This window comes from Temnothorax curvispinosus, unplaced genomic scaffold (assembly GCF_003070985.1).
Source record: "Temnothorax curvispinosus isolate PA1 unplaced genomic scaffold, ASM307098v1 QBEX01014279.1, whole genome shotgun sequence".
Lineage (NCBI taxonomy): Eukaryota > Metazoa > Arthropoda > Insecta > Hymenoptera > Formicidae > Temnothorax > Temnothorax curvispinosus.
This window is the reverse complement of record NW_020224059.1, coordinates 550312-569530: the sequence shown is the minus strand read 5'-3', so window position 1 is coordinate 569530 and position 19219 is coordinate 550312. Positions and strand designations below refer to the sequence as shown.

General features: G+C 32.9%; 1 protein-coding gene across 9 annotated transcripts in view; it reads left to right on the top strand.

Moving 5' to 3' along the window:
• The window catches only part of LOC112464527 (dystrophin-like), a 455372-nt gene that overhangs the window by 19243 nt on the left and 416910 nt on the right, over positions 1-19219 (top strand). For 7 of the 9 annotated variants that reach the window (XM_025031559.1, XM_025031561.1, XM_025031560.1 and 4 more), the window contains 32 exons: positions 500-561; positions 835-927; positions 1437-1514; positions 1727-1819; positions 2471-2560; positions 2649-2847; positions 3082-3239; positions 3320-3715; positions 3829-4470; positions 4558-4680; positions 4759-5238; positions 5326-5483; positions 5552-5919; positions 6044-6396; positions 6469-6903; positions 7126-7278; positions 7749-7910; positions 8508-8810; positions 8894-9037; positions 9109-9279; positions 9441-9614; positions 9693-9809; positions 9943-10062; positions 10959-12443; positions 12579-12803; positions 12880-13395; positions 13508-14145; positions 14629-14776; positions 15508-15621; positions 15717-15893; positions 16014-16121; positions 16517-16613. In XM_025031559.1, coding sequence (XP_024887327.1) covers positions 500-561; positions 835-927; positions 1437-1514; positions 1727-1819; positions 2471-2560; positions 2649-2847; positions 3082-3239; positions 3320-3715; positions 3829-4470; positions 4558-4680; positions 4759-5238; positions 5326-5483; positions 5552-5919; positions 6044-6396; positions 6469-6903; positions 7126-7278; positions 7749-7910; positions 8508-8810; positions 8894-9037; positions 9109-9279; positions 9441-9614; positions 9693-9809; positions 9943-10062; positions 10959-12443; positions 12579-12803; positions 12880-13395; positions 13508-14145; positions 14629-14776; positions 15508-15621; positions 15717-15893; positions 16014-16121; positions 16517-16613 — 8580 coding nt within the window. The remainder of the gene's footprint in view (positions 1-499; positions 562-834; positions 928-1436; positions 1515-1726; positions 1820-2470; positions 2561-2648; positions 2848-3081; positions 3240-3319; positions 3716-3828; positions 4471-4557; positions 4681-4758; positions 5239-5325; positions 5484-5551; positions 5920-6043; positions 6397-6468; positions 6904-7125; positions 7279-7748; positions 7911-8507; positions 8811-8893; positions 9038-9108; positions 9280-9440; positions 9615-9692; positions 9810-9942; positions 10063-10958; positions 12444-12578; positions 12804-12879; positions 13396-13507; positions 14146-14628; positions 14777-15507; positions 15622-15716; positions 15894-16013; positions 16122-16516; positions 16614-19219) is intronic. The other 2 variants (XM_025031567.1, XM_025031568.1) reach the window with 2 other exon arrangements.

Here is a 19219-nt window from a genome sequence, read left to right as displayed (position 1 = left end):
TGTAAAGGTATACATATGTTGATATGAAGTAAGCATACGTTATTCATTATTTGTTAATTTGTTAATTCGATTATCGCGATTGGATTGTCTAATCTGTTTGTTTAATTCATACCTATATACATGTTTGCATACAAAACGTGAAAATCTAAGAAATTCTTTGATTTCTACCGATTATAATATTAAAAAATTATCGGTTTATTAAAAGACATTTTTGGGAAAATTTTAGGAAAATGTTAATTAAGTAATACTTAATTAACATTTTCCTAAAATTATATACTTAATAAGTATGTACACTCGAGAGCTCGTACGTTTATTATCAATTTATCGGGTTATAATATTATATTAAATAACATGGAAAGACATTTAACTTCTATAATTTTATATTAATATTGAATATTACGTAATGAAGTATTTCTGTATTTCTCTTAGAATATTTTAAAGATTTGCTAAATTTCCCCCAAAAGTTTATTAATTATAATGAGTGATAATAATATTGCAGATGAGCGAGAAGACGTGCAAAAGAAGACGTTCGCCAAATGGATAAATTCGCAGCTTCTCAAGGTAAAGGATCTTCTTCGGTCCAATTACCATTCGTCTGTTATTATACACACACCATTTATTTCGCGGGGCTGTCCCGCGTGCACGGTATATGCGAGAGGAGTTTCGCTCTTAAATCTCTCCATGCGTGGAGGAACGTAATAAGCATCTACTTGTTACGCGTGTTCATATTTCTCCGTTCGTTATCTCCTAACGCGATATAATAGCTCGTCGAGGGCAGCTTCCAGCGATGAAAAAACCGCGAGACGGATGTTTAATCTGTCTTACTTTCCGTAGAATCAACACGATCCGATCAGCGATCTGTTCATCGACTTACGAGATGGAAATCGCTTGCTGTCACTCCTGGAAGTGCTCACTTCTAAGACTTATGTAAGTATGCCGCACACCATGATAATCGCCTAGCGTGGCTTAGCGGCGATCCGTGATTTCGCGCGAGTTTTTCCACGTCGGCGATAGACTGTCGAAAGCGTTCTTGGGCTCTTAGATCGCGCGAAGGTGATCGTTAGAACATCTCTCTTGGCCGACGGCACTTCCTAATAAAATTATTCCTCATGCATGCACCGCGTCAGCACACTCGCGTTCGCCGTGGCGAATTGCGAGCAGGTGCGCGTGCATCGCGCGGGGATATTTGCATAAGAGTGCACGATTACGAATGCGCGGTAGGCGTAAGAATGTTCCATTCCCGAGATATAATACCGTGTTACAGCATTTGCATTGCCCCTACACAGGTGTTGGCTTTTATCGTTGAAATTTATTTTGCACAATGGCTCGTATAGAATTAGTAGCTTTTATGTTAAAACAAGTCAAGTGAGTGCCAGGTATAAGTAAGGTGTGTTTAAAGCGCGGATAATATAATAGCAAAGATATTTATTTTACAGAAAAGAGAACGCGGTCGGATGCGAGTGCATCATCTCAATAATGTTAATAAAGCGTTGCAAATTCTTGAACAAAATAACGTAAGTACATAACTGCAACATTTATGCTTGAACTGCAACTGTATTATGCTAGAAATATTTAACAGCTAAAAAGAATCACTAGTCAACAGAATCACGAAACAGAAGCAGATGGCGAAAATAAATCTTGTTTTATTTAATATTAATTATAAGATATTGTTTATATAAGTAAATCATAAAATTCTGTCAAAGCTGTATAATATTATGTATTTTAGGTGAAACTTGTCAATATTAGTAGCAATGACATTGTCGATGGTAATCCTAAATTGACACTTGGTTTGGTGTGGAGTATTATTCTTCATTGGCAAGTAAGTTTTCGATAACACAAATATTAAAGTGTACAAATTACAACAGAATTCTCTTTTATTTCAATTTGCAATAATTCAGTTTATTTATAATTTTGGAAATACCTTCTCTAATTATGCATCAAGAAAAAAAACTCTTATGTAAATTAAAATCTGACTATAACATGCCTTTGATCAATATTAAGTATAGATCGTTCATGTCATGAAGTTTTAATTCATTATATATATGGAACGGAACTGTCAGTTTATACGAGACTATTTTCTACTTTCAAATTGAAAGGATATTGGAGACTCCTTGAATGAAATAGATTTAAGTCGAACGAGCGTGACATACAAAATACCTTTTAACCCAGCAATATTGGAGGAATTAATGAATCATTTACTTTCAATGAGAATTGAATTTAGTTTTCTTAATTTAGATTTGAATGGAACGTGAGGCCGACGATATTCGTGTATAAAACATTTTTTTTTATTTTATAAATGATAGAAATAGAAATAGAAAATATAAACAACAGAAATAGAAATAAAAAATATCTTTAAAGCATTCTTAGCTAAATTTATTCGGATTTTTATAATCGTTTTTAGGATATCGATAATTTGTATTTATCATATGTAAGTTCTCATTATTATAAACTTTTCTATTAATGTCAACAGGTACATTATCATTTGAAAGATCTAATGACAGAATTACAACAGACCAATTTAGAAAAAACACTTCTTACTTGGTGTCGTCAAAACTCACAGGTAATATGTAAAAATATTATAAACATGTATCGAATTCATTAAAATAAAGCAATAATAATTTTATCTTTATAATCGTCTTTTTTTTTAGAATTATCCTGGTGTTGATATTAAAAATTTTACAACGTCTTGGTCGGACGGCTTAGCGTTTAACGCAATCTTACATAAATGGAAACCTCACTTGTTTGACTTCAATAATATCGCGCGTAAGCATCCAAATGCTAGATTGGATCATGCTTTTCGGCTCGCACAAGAACATCTTGGTATTGAACGTCTTTTGGATCCCGAAGGTAATTTAATTCGAGACACGTTCTACATATATTTTGCGTTATATACAATACAAGTTCTACATATATATATTGCGTTATATACAATAACAATAATTCTTAGCTTTTGCATCTTGTGTATTTGATACGAAAATTTTCGAACATTATATTACTTATATTTTGGTTGTCAAATTGTCAGATTATAGAGCAAGTCATCGACATTATACGCTTATATGACGATATTATATTTTATTTTAGATGTCAATACTTCAGTACCGGATAAAAAGTCCATAATGATGTACGTTATGTGCCTCTTTCAATCGTTACCACATTCGGGGGACGACATTGGTGAACTAGATCTTTCAATCGCAAGTGACAGCACTCCAGTTAGTCCCGTTACAACACCAGGCACAGAGGTATGTGAATCGTGATTTAGCAAATGAGCCAGAGAATTATATCCTTTCAACATATGACACGTAAAAATATTAACTTACAGACTACTTTAACGTTCGGCAATTTCGGAATGCCAGCATCTCGCCCGATGAGTTTAGCTACAAATGTTTCCGTCGAGCTTGGCGGCTATCAGGTTGCGCTTGAAGATGTTCTAACGTGGCTTTTGGAAGCAGAAGATAAATTGAATCATGCCCCCGAGCCGGGCTCGACTCTAGACATACTGAAACAACAATTCCACGAGCATGAAACCTTCTTGATGGAACTATCCGGTCATCAAGATGGAGTAGGAACTGTTCTGGAGGAAGGTGCAAGATTGTTAGCTGAAGGCGGATTGCATAAAGATGAAGAGCACGAAGTTCGTGTGCAAATGTCTTTACTAAATTCTCGTTGGGAAGGACTTCGAATGCGCGCCATGGAAAGGCAAACAAGAATTCACGAAGTATGCTACATCTATTTTGTCGATAAAAATAATATATTGCTGAGAAGTATTTTTAGTACATACATTCAATTATTTCTTAGTTTTTTACAAATGTAATCTATGATCATTTCTAGGTCTTGATGCAAATGCAACAGGCTCAGTTAGATGCGTTACGACAATGGTTGACAATAACTGAAGATCGAATTTCGTTGATGGCAGCAACCGAATTAAATCCATCAACCGTCGCGGAACAACTGAAACATCTTAACGAATTAGAACAAGATATTCATGCGCAACAAGACGTAGTCGACGGTATGAGGAACATGGTGGTGGTTGTGGACGAAGAAAATTCCGAGGCTGTTTATGCGCAAATGGAAGACCAATTGTCTGCTCTCGGTGAACGCTGGAGTCACATCTGCCGGTGGAAAGAGGAGCGGCGCCAGCGATTGGAATCTTTATCTACGTTTTGGCAAAATATTACTGATGATTACAAAAGGCTGGTAGCATGGTTGAACGAAACAGAAATTACACTAAAGCAAATGGAAGCTAACCCGGCATCCGAATTTGGCGAAGTATTAGACAGAATAAAGAAATTGCAAGTTCTTAAAGCAGAAATGGATATAAATCAGAAGAAATTAACATCTCTACAAGAATCAATTCAGGATTTAGATGGTAACAGCTCGTCTTTAGAATACGCGGATATTTTGGAAAAGATCGAAAATCTGCAAGATCGATGGGAAGCCGTTGGACAAATCATGGAAGTACAATCCCAAAGGGTAATTTAAGATTTTAGAATATTACATTTAAAATATATTTTGTTCTTTAATTCTTAAATAATATATTTTTATTATATTGCGCATTAGATAACAAATTCTGGATTTGAGTTCGATTTAAAATCCAAAGAGAACATAACAACTATTAAAGGAAACGAATGGATGTCCGAAACGGTAACAAGTATAGCATATAAAGAAGAGATTACTGCAACAGTACGTATATATTTTCTTATTATTCTCAATATTTTTTGTATTCGGTTTTCGTGACTAATAAAATACTTTTCTTTTCAGTCAACACCACATAGTGATTCAAAGAAACGGCGTGTTGATAATACTACTAAACATGAGTTTGAATCGGCATTACTTCAACTATATAAATGGCTGGATTACGTCGATTTAGAAATTGGCCGTTCGGAAGGAATGTTTGACGAATTAAGCGTGGAAGAGAAGAAAGTTGTCTATAAAGATACTCTTACAGATATGGATTCGCATAAAAATGAATATGATAAAGTTCTTGAAATTGGTAAACGACTTATCGATGAATTAAAAAATGCGAACGAGTCCACTGAAGAAGAAGAATCCAAGATTAAAGACATACAAAATTGTTGGACAGCGACAAATAATCGTCTTCATGAGATAAAGAGACGCATAGATTATCTGGAGGAAGTAAAGAAATTCCGGACTGAACTAGCTAGTCTAAATTTGATGTTGGAAAGTTACACCAAGTGGTTTGATACAAATAAAGAAAACAATCAAATAGAACCATTTAGGGTAAGCTAAAATATTGCCTTTAATATAATTTAATTTTTAATATGAATGTACGCTATTTTAATCTTAATCTTAAAACATTTTATTTAGGTTAAAATAAAATCAATGAAATCCCATGATGAGCGCATAAGAAAGATACTTGAAAAAGCAAAAGAATTGTCAGAAAATCAAGTTGCTGTTACAGAAACTACTAATATGGACGCAGACGTAAAAACTTTTTTGACTAAGTGGGAGAATTTGTATGCAATGTAAGTATTATTGTAAATATATACATATTATAAATTTGATGTGTTGCTTAATAGAATGTAACATTCAGGTTATCCGAACGATTGACTGAAATAACTAATTCCATTGATCGAACACCGCCTAAAAAATACATTGAGGCAGTCACCAATCTGATATCGTTTATTAATAATGTGGAAAGTGTTCTATTGTCAGAACATATAATTATGTCAGACGAGAAAATTATGGAAGAGCAAATAAAAAGATTTAAAGATATACAAAGCTCGTTAAAAGAACAGGAAGAAACTTTCAAATATGTTAACTCTACTGGACAAGATTTAATAGCGAAGATAAATGATGATTCTTCAGGACAGCGACTTAAAGATGAATTGCAAGATTTAAATACTAAATGGAGTGATATTCCTATCATTTTGGAAGAGAAACAACAGACTCTTACCAAAAGTAAATAGAAAATAAATATAAATACGTGTAATATAATGTAAAAGTGCTTGTTTTTTATCTAGTTATTATATTTATATTATGTTATGACTTCATAAGAAATTTATTATTACAATGTATGTTTCAGATATTACAATTTTGCAAACGTTTAATACTGAACATTCTACTTTTGAATCTTGGTTGGAAAAATCATTATTGTATCTAGAAAATTTATCTAAAGACAACATTATGGATAATGTCGAAAAAATGGAGCATAAATTAGAGCAAATTCGTTTGTTTTCTCAAGAAATAGATAAAACAAAACCGCAATTAGAAGCACTTCGATTATTGGCAAATAGAATACTCGAAAAATCTGAACCTAATTTTGCAAGCCTGTTAAATAGCAAATTGGAAGCTGTAACATATAAATGGAACACAATTGTTAACGAGGCTAAAAGTTTAAATGACAAATATGAGAGTACTTTAAAGAAAAATGATAACGTAAGTATACATGATTTTTATAAATAAAAATATAAAATATTTTTTGTTGCATAATAATTTTGTTTTCGTTAGATTATTAATGGTATAGAGGATTTTACAAAGTGGCTGTCAAGTTTAGAAAAGGAGATACCAATAGAGTCAAGAATAACATCTTCAGTTGAGCTGTTTCAAGTTCGTGGTCGATATCAAGCGCTGAAAGACAACATTGACAAACGAGTGGAAGAATTTAGAAACTTGAACGAAATGGGAAATGATAAACTATTAAGTTCAGAAGGATCATCCGTTCAAGAACTTGGTAGACGCTTCACTTTCTTAAATGCACGATGGACGGATGTTACAGATCGTATATACGAACGCTATAGACATTTACAAAATGCTAGTCATGAGTACGGGGAATTTCGTGCTTTAGTGGCACAAGAAAGTGATTGGTTGGATAAGTTAGACAAGCGATTAAAAAAATCGCCTAAAACTGCTGCAGACGCCGAAGAAATTTCGGAAGAGCTGGATGTGAGTAAATTGTTCAAATATTTGATAATAATTATCCTATAATTTAAATCAAGTAATTAACTCATAAAAATTAAAATTTAAAAAATTAATTTAGTATCTTTAGTAATACTTTTTGGAAAAAATTGAATTTTTTCTTTCTAAAGTTATGTAATTTTATGTAATTCTTTCTGCGTATAATACACACACAACATACACTAAAAAATTATATATATTATATTTTAGGATTTAGAAAATTACATACGAAATCATCCGGAATCTAGACTTGAGAAAATTCAAGAAATTGGTAAACAACTTATTGACAGTAATATTATGACTCATTCTATTGAAACAGACGTAGAGGGATTAACAAATCGATGGGAAAACTTAAACAAGCAGGTATGCATACACATGCATAGATATAGAGATCTATGTTTGTTACTAATATAAAGTGTATGATTTATAATACTAAGATATATTCTAAAGCGCTTATGTTATCGAAATGTATGTATGTGTTAAGCATAAGCATTAAGTTTTGAGACTTTAACAGCTTGTAACCATGCATGTAGCATTATTACAGATTGCTCAGAAAGATTATGTTCGTGCGAAAATTATCCTAACTATAATATAATAAAAGTATAAATAGATATGCAACAAAACATTAAAGAAAATCTTTAAATATTATATGTATAATTATATATATATATATATATATATATATATATATATATGTATACATATACAATTGTATAATATAATCTATTATGTTTTTGCTTGGCTGAGAAAAGTAATGATCATTCATTGCAAGTCTAATACTTGCTTTGTAAAGTTAGTTTAGTTAGAAAGATAGAGTATTATGTTTTGAGTAGGCAGGGCAACGGGCCAAGCTGTTGGAAGGATCAGTGAAGCAAGCCCAACAATCGGAAGGGCGTATCCTTGCCCTTCAGCATTCTTTAACACAAATAGACTCCGTACTAACTGCACGTCTTGATTGCGACCTCACTGCTGATGATTTGCCTCACGATTACCAGGTCTGTCCATGAAAAAAATAATATGTATTATGTCATATCATAATTAAAGAAGTAATATATAATTTAAAAATATTAGAACTGTATCGGTTGCAGTTTTGTTGCTTGTGAATAATTATCATTTAAAAGTCTTATTAACATATACAGTTACTATGATAAATATATTACACAAATAATTTAAAAATTAAAAAAACAAGGATATCAGAAGATACCCAGCAAACACAGAATACACCCAGTAAGCAATTTGATAGCAAATTGTCACCAAGATGGCATCAAATTCGTTCAAAGGTTAATCTTTGATGCCATCTTGGCAACAATTTGCCATCAAATTGCTTACTGGGTGTATTCTGTGTTTGCTGGGTAGGTATCAATATATTTTTTATTCTACATGTATCTACCGATTTTGAAATCACGGAAATAGCATGATCGAAAGAATGTGGTTATTAAAAGTTGCATCTTTTATATAAATTTTACTAATTATATCATAAAAAGAACATAAAACTTTACTAATGCATATGGCGTGTCACGAAGTATGATATATATGGTAATAGAACAATAGATATTATTTATCTTATGTATAATTACGTATTATGGCCATAGAAATTAATGGAAGAATTGGAACAACAGCGTGCTACGCTCGAGGAAATGGCATCACAAATTGAATCGTACAAAGCTTCTGGTAAACAAGAAGCGGCACTTCGACTCCAAGAACAAATGTCCCTAATTGAACAGAAATATGTTAAAGTGCAAAGAAAGTTTCAACGCTTTCGTTGTCCGACCAATATAGAACCTAGATTATCGAGAGCTTTACGAGAACTCAGGGGAATAGAAGAAGCAACTTGTTTGCTAGAATTATCATCGGCAGATCCCGAAGTCATCGAGGGTCAATTAAAACATTGTCTGGTAATATTAAGTTACACGTTTATTCATATATTGCATAATCTAATAAACTAATGCACATCAATAATTTATTCATTGTCTTACAGCGTTTTTATCAGACTTTAAGTGAGATTAAAAGTGAAATTGAATGTATAATCGTAACTGGAAGAAAATTAGTCGAAGATAAAGCGGTTCCCGAACCAGATAAATTTTCAAAGCGAATTGACATGTTAAAGGAATTATATAATAAGGTATTTAAGTTTTATTAATTTTAGAAAAGAATATATCAAAAAAACAATTCAAATATTTAAATTTGTTGTAGCTTGGTCTTCACATAACGGAATTTAAATCTATATTAGAATCGGCATTAGATTTATCACGCGACATGCATAAAAATATGGCGTATGTTAATATGTCTATCGAAAGCATAAATAAGGAACTAGATACGCAAAAAAGCATGCCCGATTTGCCGGTAAATGCGATATATGTACGAGTAAGTATATAAATTCTAATAATATATATATTTCATTACGTTTTTATATTCAGATATAACATTCATTAAACAACATTTAGTATTAATCGTGTTTTTACATTTGAATTGAATTATAAATGTCTTTTTACAAACTGTGAAATTTATATTTCATGCCATTACAGGAGACTCTAACTGAAGTAATCCCGCGTCTCAATGTTATAAGAGACAAATTATTTGTATCGCAAAACCAATTCTCAAAATTATGCGATCCTATGTATCTTAAGGAAAAAATGTCCGATGTAATTATGAGATTAGCTAATACAGAAAAGAGATTGCGACTTTGTCAAGGTTCAGAGGTAAATGTTTTTTATATAATACTATAAATCTGAATATTAAATAAATATATATGTTTTTTTTTTCATTTTACGTAAAAGGATGAACCTAACGTTGACGAAATAAATGCGTGGCTTCTACAAGTTGAAGAGAAGTTAAATAAATTAGATGCAGTTCCAATTGATCAACTTACAGAACATCACTTTGAACAGTGCAAGGTATTGAAATGTTCTCGTATATAATATTAAAATACTATATGTACGAAATTATGTATATTTCTTATCCTTTAACGTATAAAATAATTATTTTGATAAAACATTCTAAATGTGTTTAACATTATCTCATTATTAGGCTGTGCAAAGTGAAATGATAGAAGCAAAACCGAAAGTTAATCAGCTTCAACGTTATGCGTTTTATCCCCAAGTAGCCGAAGTATGTGAAAAATGGGAAGACATCTCTAACAGAATACAAGTATGTACCTAATTTTCACCCAAAATTGTGAAATTTGTTTATCTATTATCTTTTTTCTAAAGTCAATTTTTTATCATTCATTGCTTATTCGCTCATGGCTTATTCTTTGCTTTATACTTTAACAATCGGTATATGTAATGCTTGTGCTTGTTAGTACCATTACGTATATCTCTCTATCACATGAAACATATCTTCATTAATACATAAGAAAGACTTATTATGAAAGACTTATCACTTTCTATTAAATATTAATTTTTTTAATATCGAAAATTTCCGAAAATTTCTAATATCAGAAATGTCATACCCCATTCTTTTTTTGCAGCAGGATTTAAATGGAGCTATATGTGTTTTAATAAGTGTTACTTTCTCTATAAATTATTTGTACATCGTATCAAAATTAATATTATATTTTTTGTTTTCGAGACATTTTTGAGTATTAACATATCAAATTAACATGTATATATTAAATTTATATTATTATACTTTTATATTACTTCTCGATAGTATGGAATATCTCGTTTCTGTCCAAGAGGTGGCTCTATCTCTGTAAATAGTGTAATTACTGGCACAAAATAAGTATATATTTTGGTGGATGGAAGGATTTGTATTTTTACTGATTGTTTTATGGTATTGTCGTATTGTCTCTCCCCTTGTACAAAACCTATTTTTTATGGAGAATTTAGACAAGTTGCAAAGCTAAAAAAATCTAACTGAGTGATAGTTCAGAGATTTTTGCATTGGTGATGGATATACACGAAAAATTCGGCTTTATACGCACAGTGAATCGCATTGTCACTTTCATTAGACCATGCTTAATATTGTTCCACTATTAACATGCTCTTTCCATTAACTGTCGATTGTCCATGAAGTTTCTGTCACCTATCATATTTTCACAGGAATGGATCCACAAAATCACAGACAATTTGTTAATAAAAAGTAAAGCAGAAGCTTCTAAGGGGAGAGACAATTTTGGACGCAATAAATTATTTAAACAGCTGGAACAAACTTCCGCACATCCTGCCAAAAAAGAAAACAAATTAATAGATGAGAATAATGAAATTTACGGGATAGGATATTTTAATCCTGCATTTGATGATAATCAATGTGCTGTTGTTAATACGCCTGAAAGCTCGCCCACTGATGTGCCTCATCGAAGCAGGAAGTCTTCCGCTAAGTCGGAAAAAGTAAAAACTAGAATTGTTGACGTTAGTAGAACGGTTAGACGCAAATTAGACATGAGTTCCGTCCCCGATGTTGTTCAAACATCTCAACCACAAGTTGTTCAGATTGACGACGACTTGTCTTCACCCTGTTCCGATACGGACATGCATGTGACTGATGAGGAAGAATTCTTTCTGTCCAAAAACAGTAAATTATTCTCTCAGGTATCTAGCAATACTTTGACAGCAACAGAGACGAAGATGGACTTTAGCGCAGCTTGCGCACAGCAGAACCCATTTCGAATTGTAGAAGTGAAAGAAATGGAAATTGTAAAATCAATAGCGTCACCCGAAGATCATGTAATCTTGCCGAGTGCTAATGTCAGTGTCGGATTGATGCCGCAAGTAGTCGAAAGGGTGGAAATTGTTGAAGATACCGAGACAGAGGCTGAATCGATTGATACTGATACGGAAGACAAGGAAGTTAAAGGAAAAACATCTTCTACCAGTACTGCGGAACAGATTGTTAAGAAAAAAGAACTTGTGCCAATTTTAAAAAAGAAAGCTTCAATTGAACCTTCTGCGCGAAATATTAAAAGACTCATACTAAAGTTAGATTTAGACACTGATCAGGAAACTGTTACCGATTCGAATAAAAGTACATTTTCTAACGATGCACTATTAAGAAAGGAAGAGGTCGACGCAGGATTTTCAAATGCTGAATGTAGTAAGGTAGATCAACAATTAAAAGAAAGATCAAATAAATCACCTAAGATAACATCCTCATGGAAAGATATAGAGAGTGTAGCGGAGTATCTTATATTAGATGATAACGAAGAAATTGAGAAATCTGATGTAAAAATTAGTGAACAAACAGAGTGTGTTACGGCACAGAGGTCAGTCGCGATGCAAGGAGACAGGAATAATCAGAAGAAAATGACATTTGAGAAAAGTACTGAACATTCTGTAATACGTGAAAATATTGGTAACGCGAGTCGTAGCGAAGAAGAGAATCTATATAAAAAGTCACCATTGCTGAAACGTATAAAGTCTCTATCAAAAGATGACACGTTAGAAGATTGCGAAAGCTTTTACGGTAGCGATAAGGAAACAGACGATGCATTAATATTTTCGGACGATACAGAAATTGATGTTGGTAGTTCCAGTTCAGATGGAGAGGATACTAATTTAGGAGAGCATGTTGAGCACCTCTTGGACAAGGTAACATGCATGTCGCACAGACGCGGCATTCATGTCAACCAGTCTGTTATTTATTCCAAATCTCGATTATATAGGCCTAATTATAAGAATTCTTCGGAATTATGTCTCACACAACATATTTTTCTTTTCTTTCAGATGAAAGTTGAGAGATCTCGGCCAGTCATGCAACATAAAATGGAAACAAAAGCTGTTCATGAGAAACCGTTATTCAAAAATCCGATGGTTGTCTCTCGAACAGCGTTAGAGAAAAATATTTTGGAATTTGAACAGTTAGCACAAATGATGCTATGCAGGATGGATGTTATGTTGATGAGTATCAGTGGTATCTCTAATGAGAAAGATCCTACTAAACGTCTTGAGGTTTGTATAATTAATTTATCTTTATGAGTAAAGTATTACTTGTATAATATGTAATTTATATTTTCATGTATTACAGATATTGAAAAGTGAGATTAGTACTCTTGCCCCAGATGCAGCAGCTTTAATCAGTAAGGGAGACGGTTTAGTTATGACGATACATATGACTGATCCTGCACGGGCAGAAAAAATAAAAAATGAACATCAAGATAAGCTGAGAAGCAAATGGCACCAAGTTATGGCGGAAATTGAAACGCGCAGAAAACAAGCACAAAAAGCGGAAGAAGTTCTACGACAATATAATAACATAATTACGGAATTTGAAGACTGGTTTAGAGATGTACCACTGAAGCTCGAACAGGCTAACAATTATGAGGGTCAATTGGAATCAATCATTGAAGAATTTGATGCAAAACAAGTACAAATACATAAGCTGAATGAGTTAGCTGCAAAGTTGGAAAAATTAAATGTTGGCTATTCGAAATCAGTATGCTGTAGCATTAATAGCAGTTGGCAAAAAGTTAGTTCACAGCTCAAGAGATTCAGTGGTAGCAAAGACAAGGACAAACACGTGACTGATAAGAAAGTAGAATTGGTATGTTTCAATACTGTTGTGAGATATATTGTAGTTAAATTAATTACTATTAAAAGATTTTAAATTCGTTGAAAAATTTATGGGATTTATTTTATTATTATTATTTTTTTAGGATATTGGTGGCGTTAATCCGCAAGAGTTTATCGCACGCATCAGCAAATTGAGAGAAGCAATAGCGACCGTATCGCGATCTTTGAATTCTTTGCCACTGAATGGTAAAGATTACGAGCTGTTTACAAGCCAAGAAGAATGCTTAAAGAAAATTAATAATGCTTTAAATATTTTGAAGCCAAGTATCGACGAAGTAAATTACGTTTGCGAAAGCGTCACGCGGCAAGCCAAAAGAGAGCAGTCTGATCAAATAAAACATTTAAGCGAGAAATTGCAAGACGAATGGACGGGCGTTAGTCAGAGTTACATGGAAAGACATAACCGATGGATTAAATGTTACGAAAAATGGAGAGAACTTCATAACACATGCCAGACATTTTCGGAATGGTTAGATAAGATGGAAGACGCTTTAAAGAAGTGTCACGTTTTCAGTCATTCTAAAGCAAGTAAAACGAAAACTTTCGAACTAGAACAAGAAGTTTCAAGAATGCAAAGAACGTTAAATAATATTAATATAATGAGTACAGATATATCTAGCCGAGCTTCCACTGAAGATGTAATAGAATTACAGAGTATAATCGAAAATATCAAGCACCGTTGGAACAATTTAGTAACCGAAATAAACGCGCGAAAGGAAAAGTAAGTAAGACATACGTTATTTTCAAGACTTTAGAATAGATCAAAATTATTTATGGATCTTTGTATCCGCTTTTTTTTTACTATTTAGACATCTTAAATAAATATATGACTTTTCATAGTTAAGTAATAGCCGTTGTTTACGATTTATGAATTATGAATTAAGTAAGAAGTTATGACCTGCTAATGCAGACAAGTATGTGGTATTGCGAGGAAAGCTCGACCCAGCATTGAGCTATTTCAGTTGTGATTTGCCTGTGCTGCTGTGGTGAAGTCAGTCAACTCAGAATAACCTCAGAATAAACGAACATCTTCGAGTTTCTCTTGTAAATCACATTTTCGTGTAAAACAGTAATAGATATTATAACTTCGATTACAATAATTTCAGTAACTTGTCATATATATAAAATATTGTTAATAGATATTAAAATATGCTCCATTTATGTGTCACATTTTGAATATATTTGCATTAATGTATTATTTAAGGAACTTTGCCATGGAGAGAAAAGTGAACAACGACGGCAGGATTTTGGAAACGGCGTATAATATCATAGAACAAGTGAATACTCTTTTAGTATCTGCAGCAAATCCTTCAGACGAAACCTCATTATCGATCCGACTATCGTTAATTAAGGTAAATGTGCATATAGTTTTGAGACATTTTATTTGAGTTTATTTCCGAAATGTTATGTTTTATATTATTTTAATAGAATTAATCCAAGAATAACTGTGTGTGAGCGCAATCAAAAATTCATTATCTATATTTTTGTTCCTCAAATGTACAGAAATTTTCAACTTTTAAATAGATCGTAATATCGTTATATATAGTGACTCAATTTCCATGTGTAACACATTCACTTTCGCGAAGATCACTATTGCATCACAAAATCACTTATGCTTTCAAAATAATATCACACAAAATATATGAAGATGTACAACACTGAAGAAGATGTAGTATTAAAAAACACTCTTTAGAGCGCTCTGTTTAGATGCGACTCGGATAAGTAACGGAATTATTCTCTCCAAGATTCAGTTCCTATGGGCTACAGCTCGGCGCAGCATAATCAAATAAACTGAAACTTGTCCTAATAATATCTCTACATTTCATGACTGCACATGCCGAATCGTGCCAGGATATAAATAGCGTTGAACTCTCACTTTCAAACCGCTTCCTAGTAAAGTTTGACCATATATTCGTTCTTTATCTTATTTTATAGATAACGGATTAACATTAAAAGTATCTATGACATAAATTAATTCTCCTTCGTTATGCCTTCGTCAGTGTATATTAACCAAAGTTGTTAAAAATATAACAATAAAATAAGTTACGTTATTTTTTATTAAAATCTAATGGAATATTTGTAGGCGAGGGAAGAAGAACTCCTATCTCGGAAAAGAACTTTGCAAACCTTAGTAAGTCAACATAACGTTCCCAGAGAAGAAGACGAGAGCAACAAACTTCTCGCGGATATGGACAAGGTTTTATTTATATAAAGTTTTTTAATATTGTAATCTTTAAAATTTTATTAACTCGATACATATAAACACTTTTGCGTTTAATGCTATTTGTTTAGGCTAACGCAAATCTTTCGAACCACCGCGAATACGTGGAATGCAAACTTGCATCGCTTAGAAAATACATCTGTACCCTGGATGCTGTTATGGCATGGGTTATGGAGACACGAACGCGATTGAGCATTTCTCAAGACCTGCCGCAGCACGAGCGTAATGAAGTGATTAAAAATATTATGGTAAGTTATAATATGATTTGCATAATTATATTAATATTAATATTAATATTAATTAAAAAAGATATATCAAGTTGCCCTTTTATCTTATAATTTTTTCAACAAAAACTATTTATTTTTCAGTCTAAAGTTGAAGATCGCGAAATGGAAGTAAAAGATGTGTTAGAAAACTACACTAATCTGGAAAAGGAGTGTGAATCAGCAAAACAACCGGTTTCTGTAGAATTGCAGGTATACAAAAATATACTTATTATATTCAATTTCCAATAGATTGTTATCACTAAAACGTTGTATTATGTTAAGTCCACTTTAAATAATTTCTATACTGAAAAATCTGACGCACTTCTATTTATAAGTTTTATGTCGTGTATTTTCATGTATATATATGCGTATTTTAATATATCTTTTATATGTACGTAATATATTGAACGTTTGTGTGTTTTAATGTACATATGTTTATTTTATATAATCCTTCTCATAATTATAATTATGAGAAGGATTATATAATTATTTTTTGTGTTGCACGACACATAAAGTTCTAAATAAAATAAATACTATCTTAAGTTCTAACACAAATTATAAATCGTCTAAGATGTATTTTACATTATATTATGCATATGTAATAGGAGAAGCTGAAGAAACTAAGAGAAGACTGGCAGTTCGTAAAGTGTTACGGCGAAAATGAAGTTTCAGCTGCAATTTCTATCGGGACTACATCAAAAGGTAAGATAAATTGTGTGCATTCGTATCGCATAACAAGTGAGTTCTTTTTATATACTTGTATTTTTTTGCTTTTCTAGTAATATTGTTAAATGATTGCTTTAAAGTCGATATATAGTATAGAAGTTAGAATTTTTCATTTTTATCTTTGATAACAAAAGAAATAATTTTCTCTTTTTCTAAACGTATATAAAACGAACTTTCATGAACTTTTTAGACTTTTTACTGCATTGACCGCATGAATTCTCTGCAGCGAATAAGAAAATGTAATATTTAAGAGTCACTGCAGTTCGAGCTGCAGTTCTCGCGGAAATGCATTGCTCTCTAGTCAAGTACATTTTTAAGCTCGACAAAATTATACCATTGTTTGAAATGGTAATTTATGGATTAAATGTGTCTTTTCCTCGCCAATATAGAGCAATAAGAGGAATGAACAATTAACGCGCGCGAAGTGAGATTTGTTAGATTATATTTTTCATACAAGAAAAATAATTGTTTTTTCTTAATTGTTTTCTTAATTGATCACGCAGAATAAAAAGGGTAGATTACTTAAAAGGTGGAACTTAATAAGTTATTGTCCGATTAGTATAATTTTTTAAATAATTTCTATGCGTTAACCGGTTAACATATTGTCAAGTTTGGAAAGGCATTACGATTGTCTGTCGCGTGGAGCGTTTAATACGAATGGAAACAATTCTGGCAGTTGATTGGTAAATAGTGTCCTTACGGACGACGCAGGATCTCCGAAGGAAACCGGACAATAAATAGTACGTTTAACCGGCCCGGTAAGCGCAGCCACATTTCACTTCCACCCCATCCTGCAGAGCGATATATATCCGCCGCGTTAAGTGCAGCCTTTTCAACGACTGGCCCGGTCCTTTCTCCTTTACCGCCGTCGTTATTCGATTGGTTGGTGCACTCGAACACTGCCTTATCACACGTATTTTTAGAAATTGTTGAATCGACGACATTGCTCAAACTTAACTCCAATAGAGTAAGTTTAACACAAACGTAGCTCGTCCGTGCTACGCTCCTTTCGTCATCATATATAAATTGAGATTTTTAAGTTTGATAAACAATTATTTAATTAAATGATAAGAGTTGTTAAAAATATTATTCATTTAAAATTCAATAAATTTCACTTGCTCAAAATTTTAATCCAAGTTTTGATTATAATCAAGAAATTTTTGCTTTCGAAACTTTTTACATGAAAAAAAATGAAATATTTCTTTTCATGAAAATAAATTGTCAGTAAAATATTACAGACAAATATTTTGGGCATCCTAGATTCGTAGAACATTTATATACGTATTAATTATAACTATTGTTTTCGCACTATACTTAAGCATATTTTAAAAGTTACTAAATTCTGATTAATTTTATCGATGATTATCTCAAGCTTTTTAAAAGCTACTTAAAAGTTGCATTTATTAGTATTACTATTATCATTTAATTTTATTTAGTGTTAATTAATTATTAACATTGAATTATATTTAATGTTATTTAATATATTAAATTATAATTGATAGATCGGTAGATATATTTAAACATCAACCAAAAATGCAATTTATTCTTACAAAAATAAGAGTAAGAATAAAGTAATTTGGTATAATTAAGAGTAAATATATCCTGTTAGCTAAATTATTCTAAATCGAAGGGAGACGACGTGAGAAACGAAAAAATATGCCAGAGCATAATGGGCATGGCATGATTATCAAATCCATCGCTAAAGCGACAAGTGAACAATTAATTCCGCGAATATAATAAAAAAAAAGGAACGTACCAGCCCGACGCACCGTCGAAATCGCCGACATCGTTGTTCCTGGAGGGCGCCATTCCGTTGCTCCGAACGCTCACGCCCCTAGACATGGATCTGCCCGGAAAATCGCTAATTACGATGCCGCGCGCTAATTAACGCGGGCGCGAATGACAGCCCGCCACTTTGTCCCGACGGATAAACGAGCAACGCGGAACATGGCGTTCGTTTGTCGTACCGACACTCCAACACTCGCGACGGACGCGACTAGAGATGCTGACACGCTGTGCTACGTGTAGAAAAAATTTCCACCGTTTCCCGGTAACTTCACCCCGACGCGCGCGCGACACGCTAACCGCAAAACCCGGGGCGCGCCGCGCGCTTCGAGAACCGGGAAACGATTAATTGCCACCGAACACTTCGAAAATTCACACGATGTTTCCGATCGGCGATCGGAAAAGCGACTTCAATAACGCGAACGATAAATGTCTTGATAAATGGAGCATTTCTCTCTCTCTCTCTCTCTCTCTCTCTCTCTCTCTCGCGTACGCCGCAATTCAGGGCGAAGAGAGATATTCCGGGGGTTTTATTGAACGTCGCGAAGCGCACGATTAACGGCGATCAAGACAAGCGCCAATTAATGGTTAAATAATCGATTTTCTCTACGCGAGATTTAAGCCCCTTGCACAATGCCAGGCAACAGGCAATAGGAACAGAAAATAACCATAAAATTGTTAATTACAACCCAAAAAATTCGAATACTATGATTGGTTGGCAACAGGCAATGTAGACACATTGCAGAATTTCCAACGTGACGGAAACTCTGTGTCTGTTGCCTGTGTCACTGTTTATT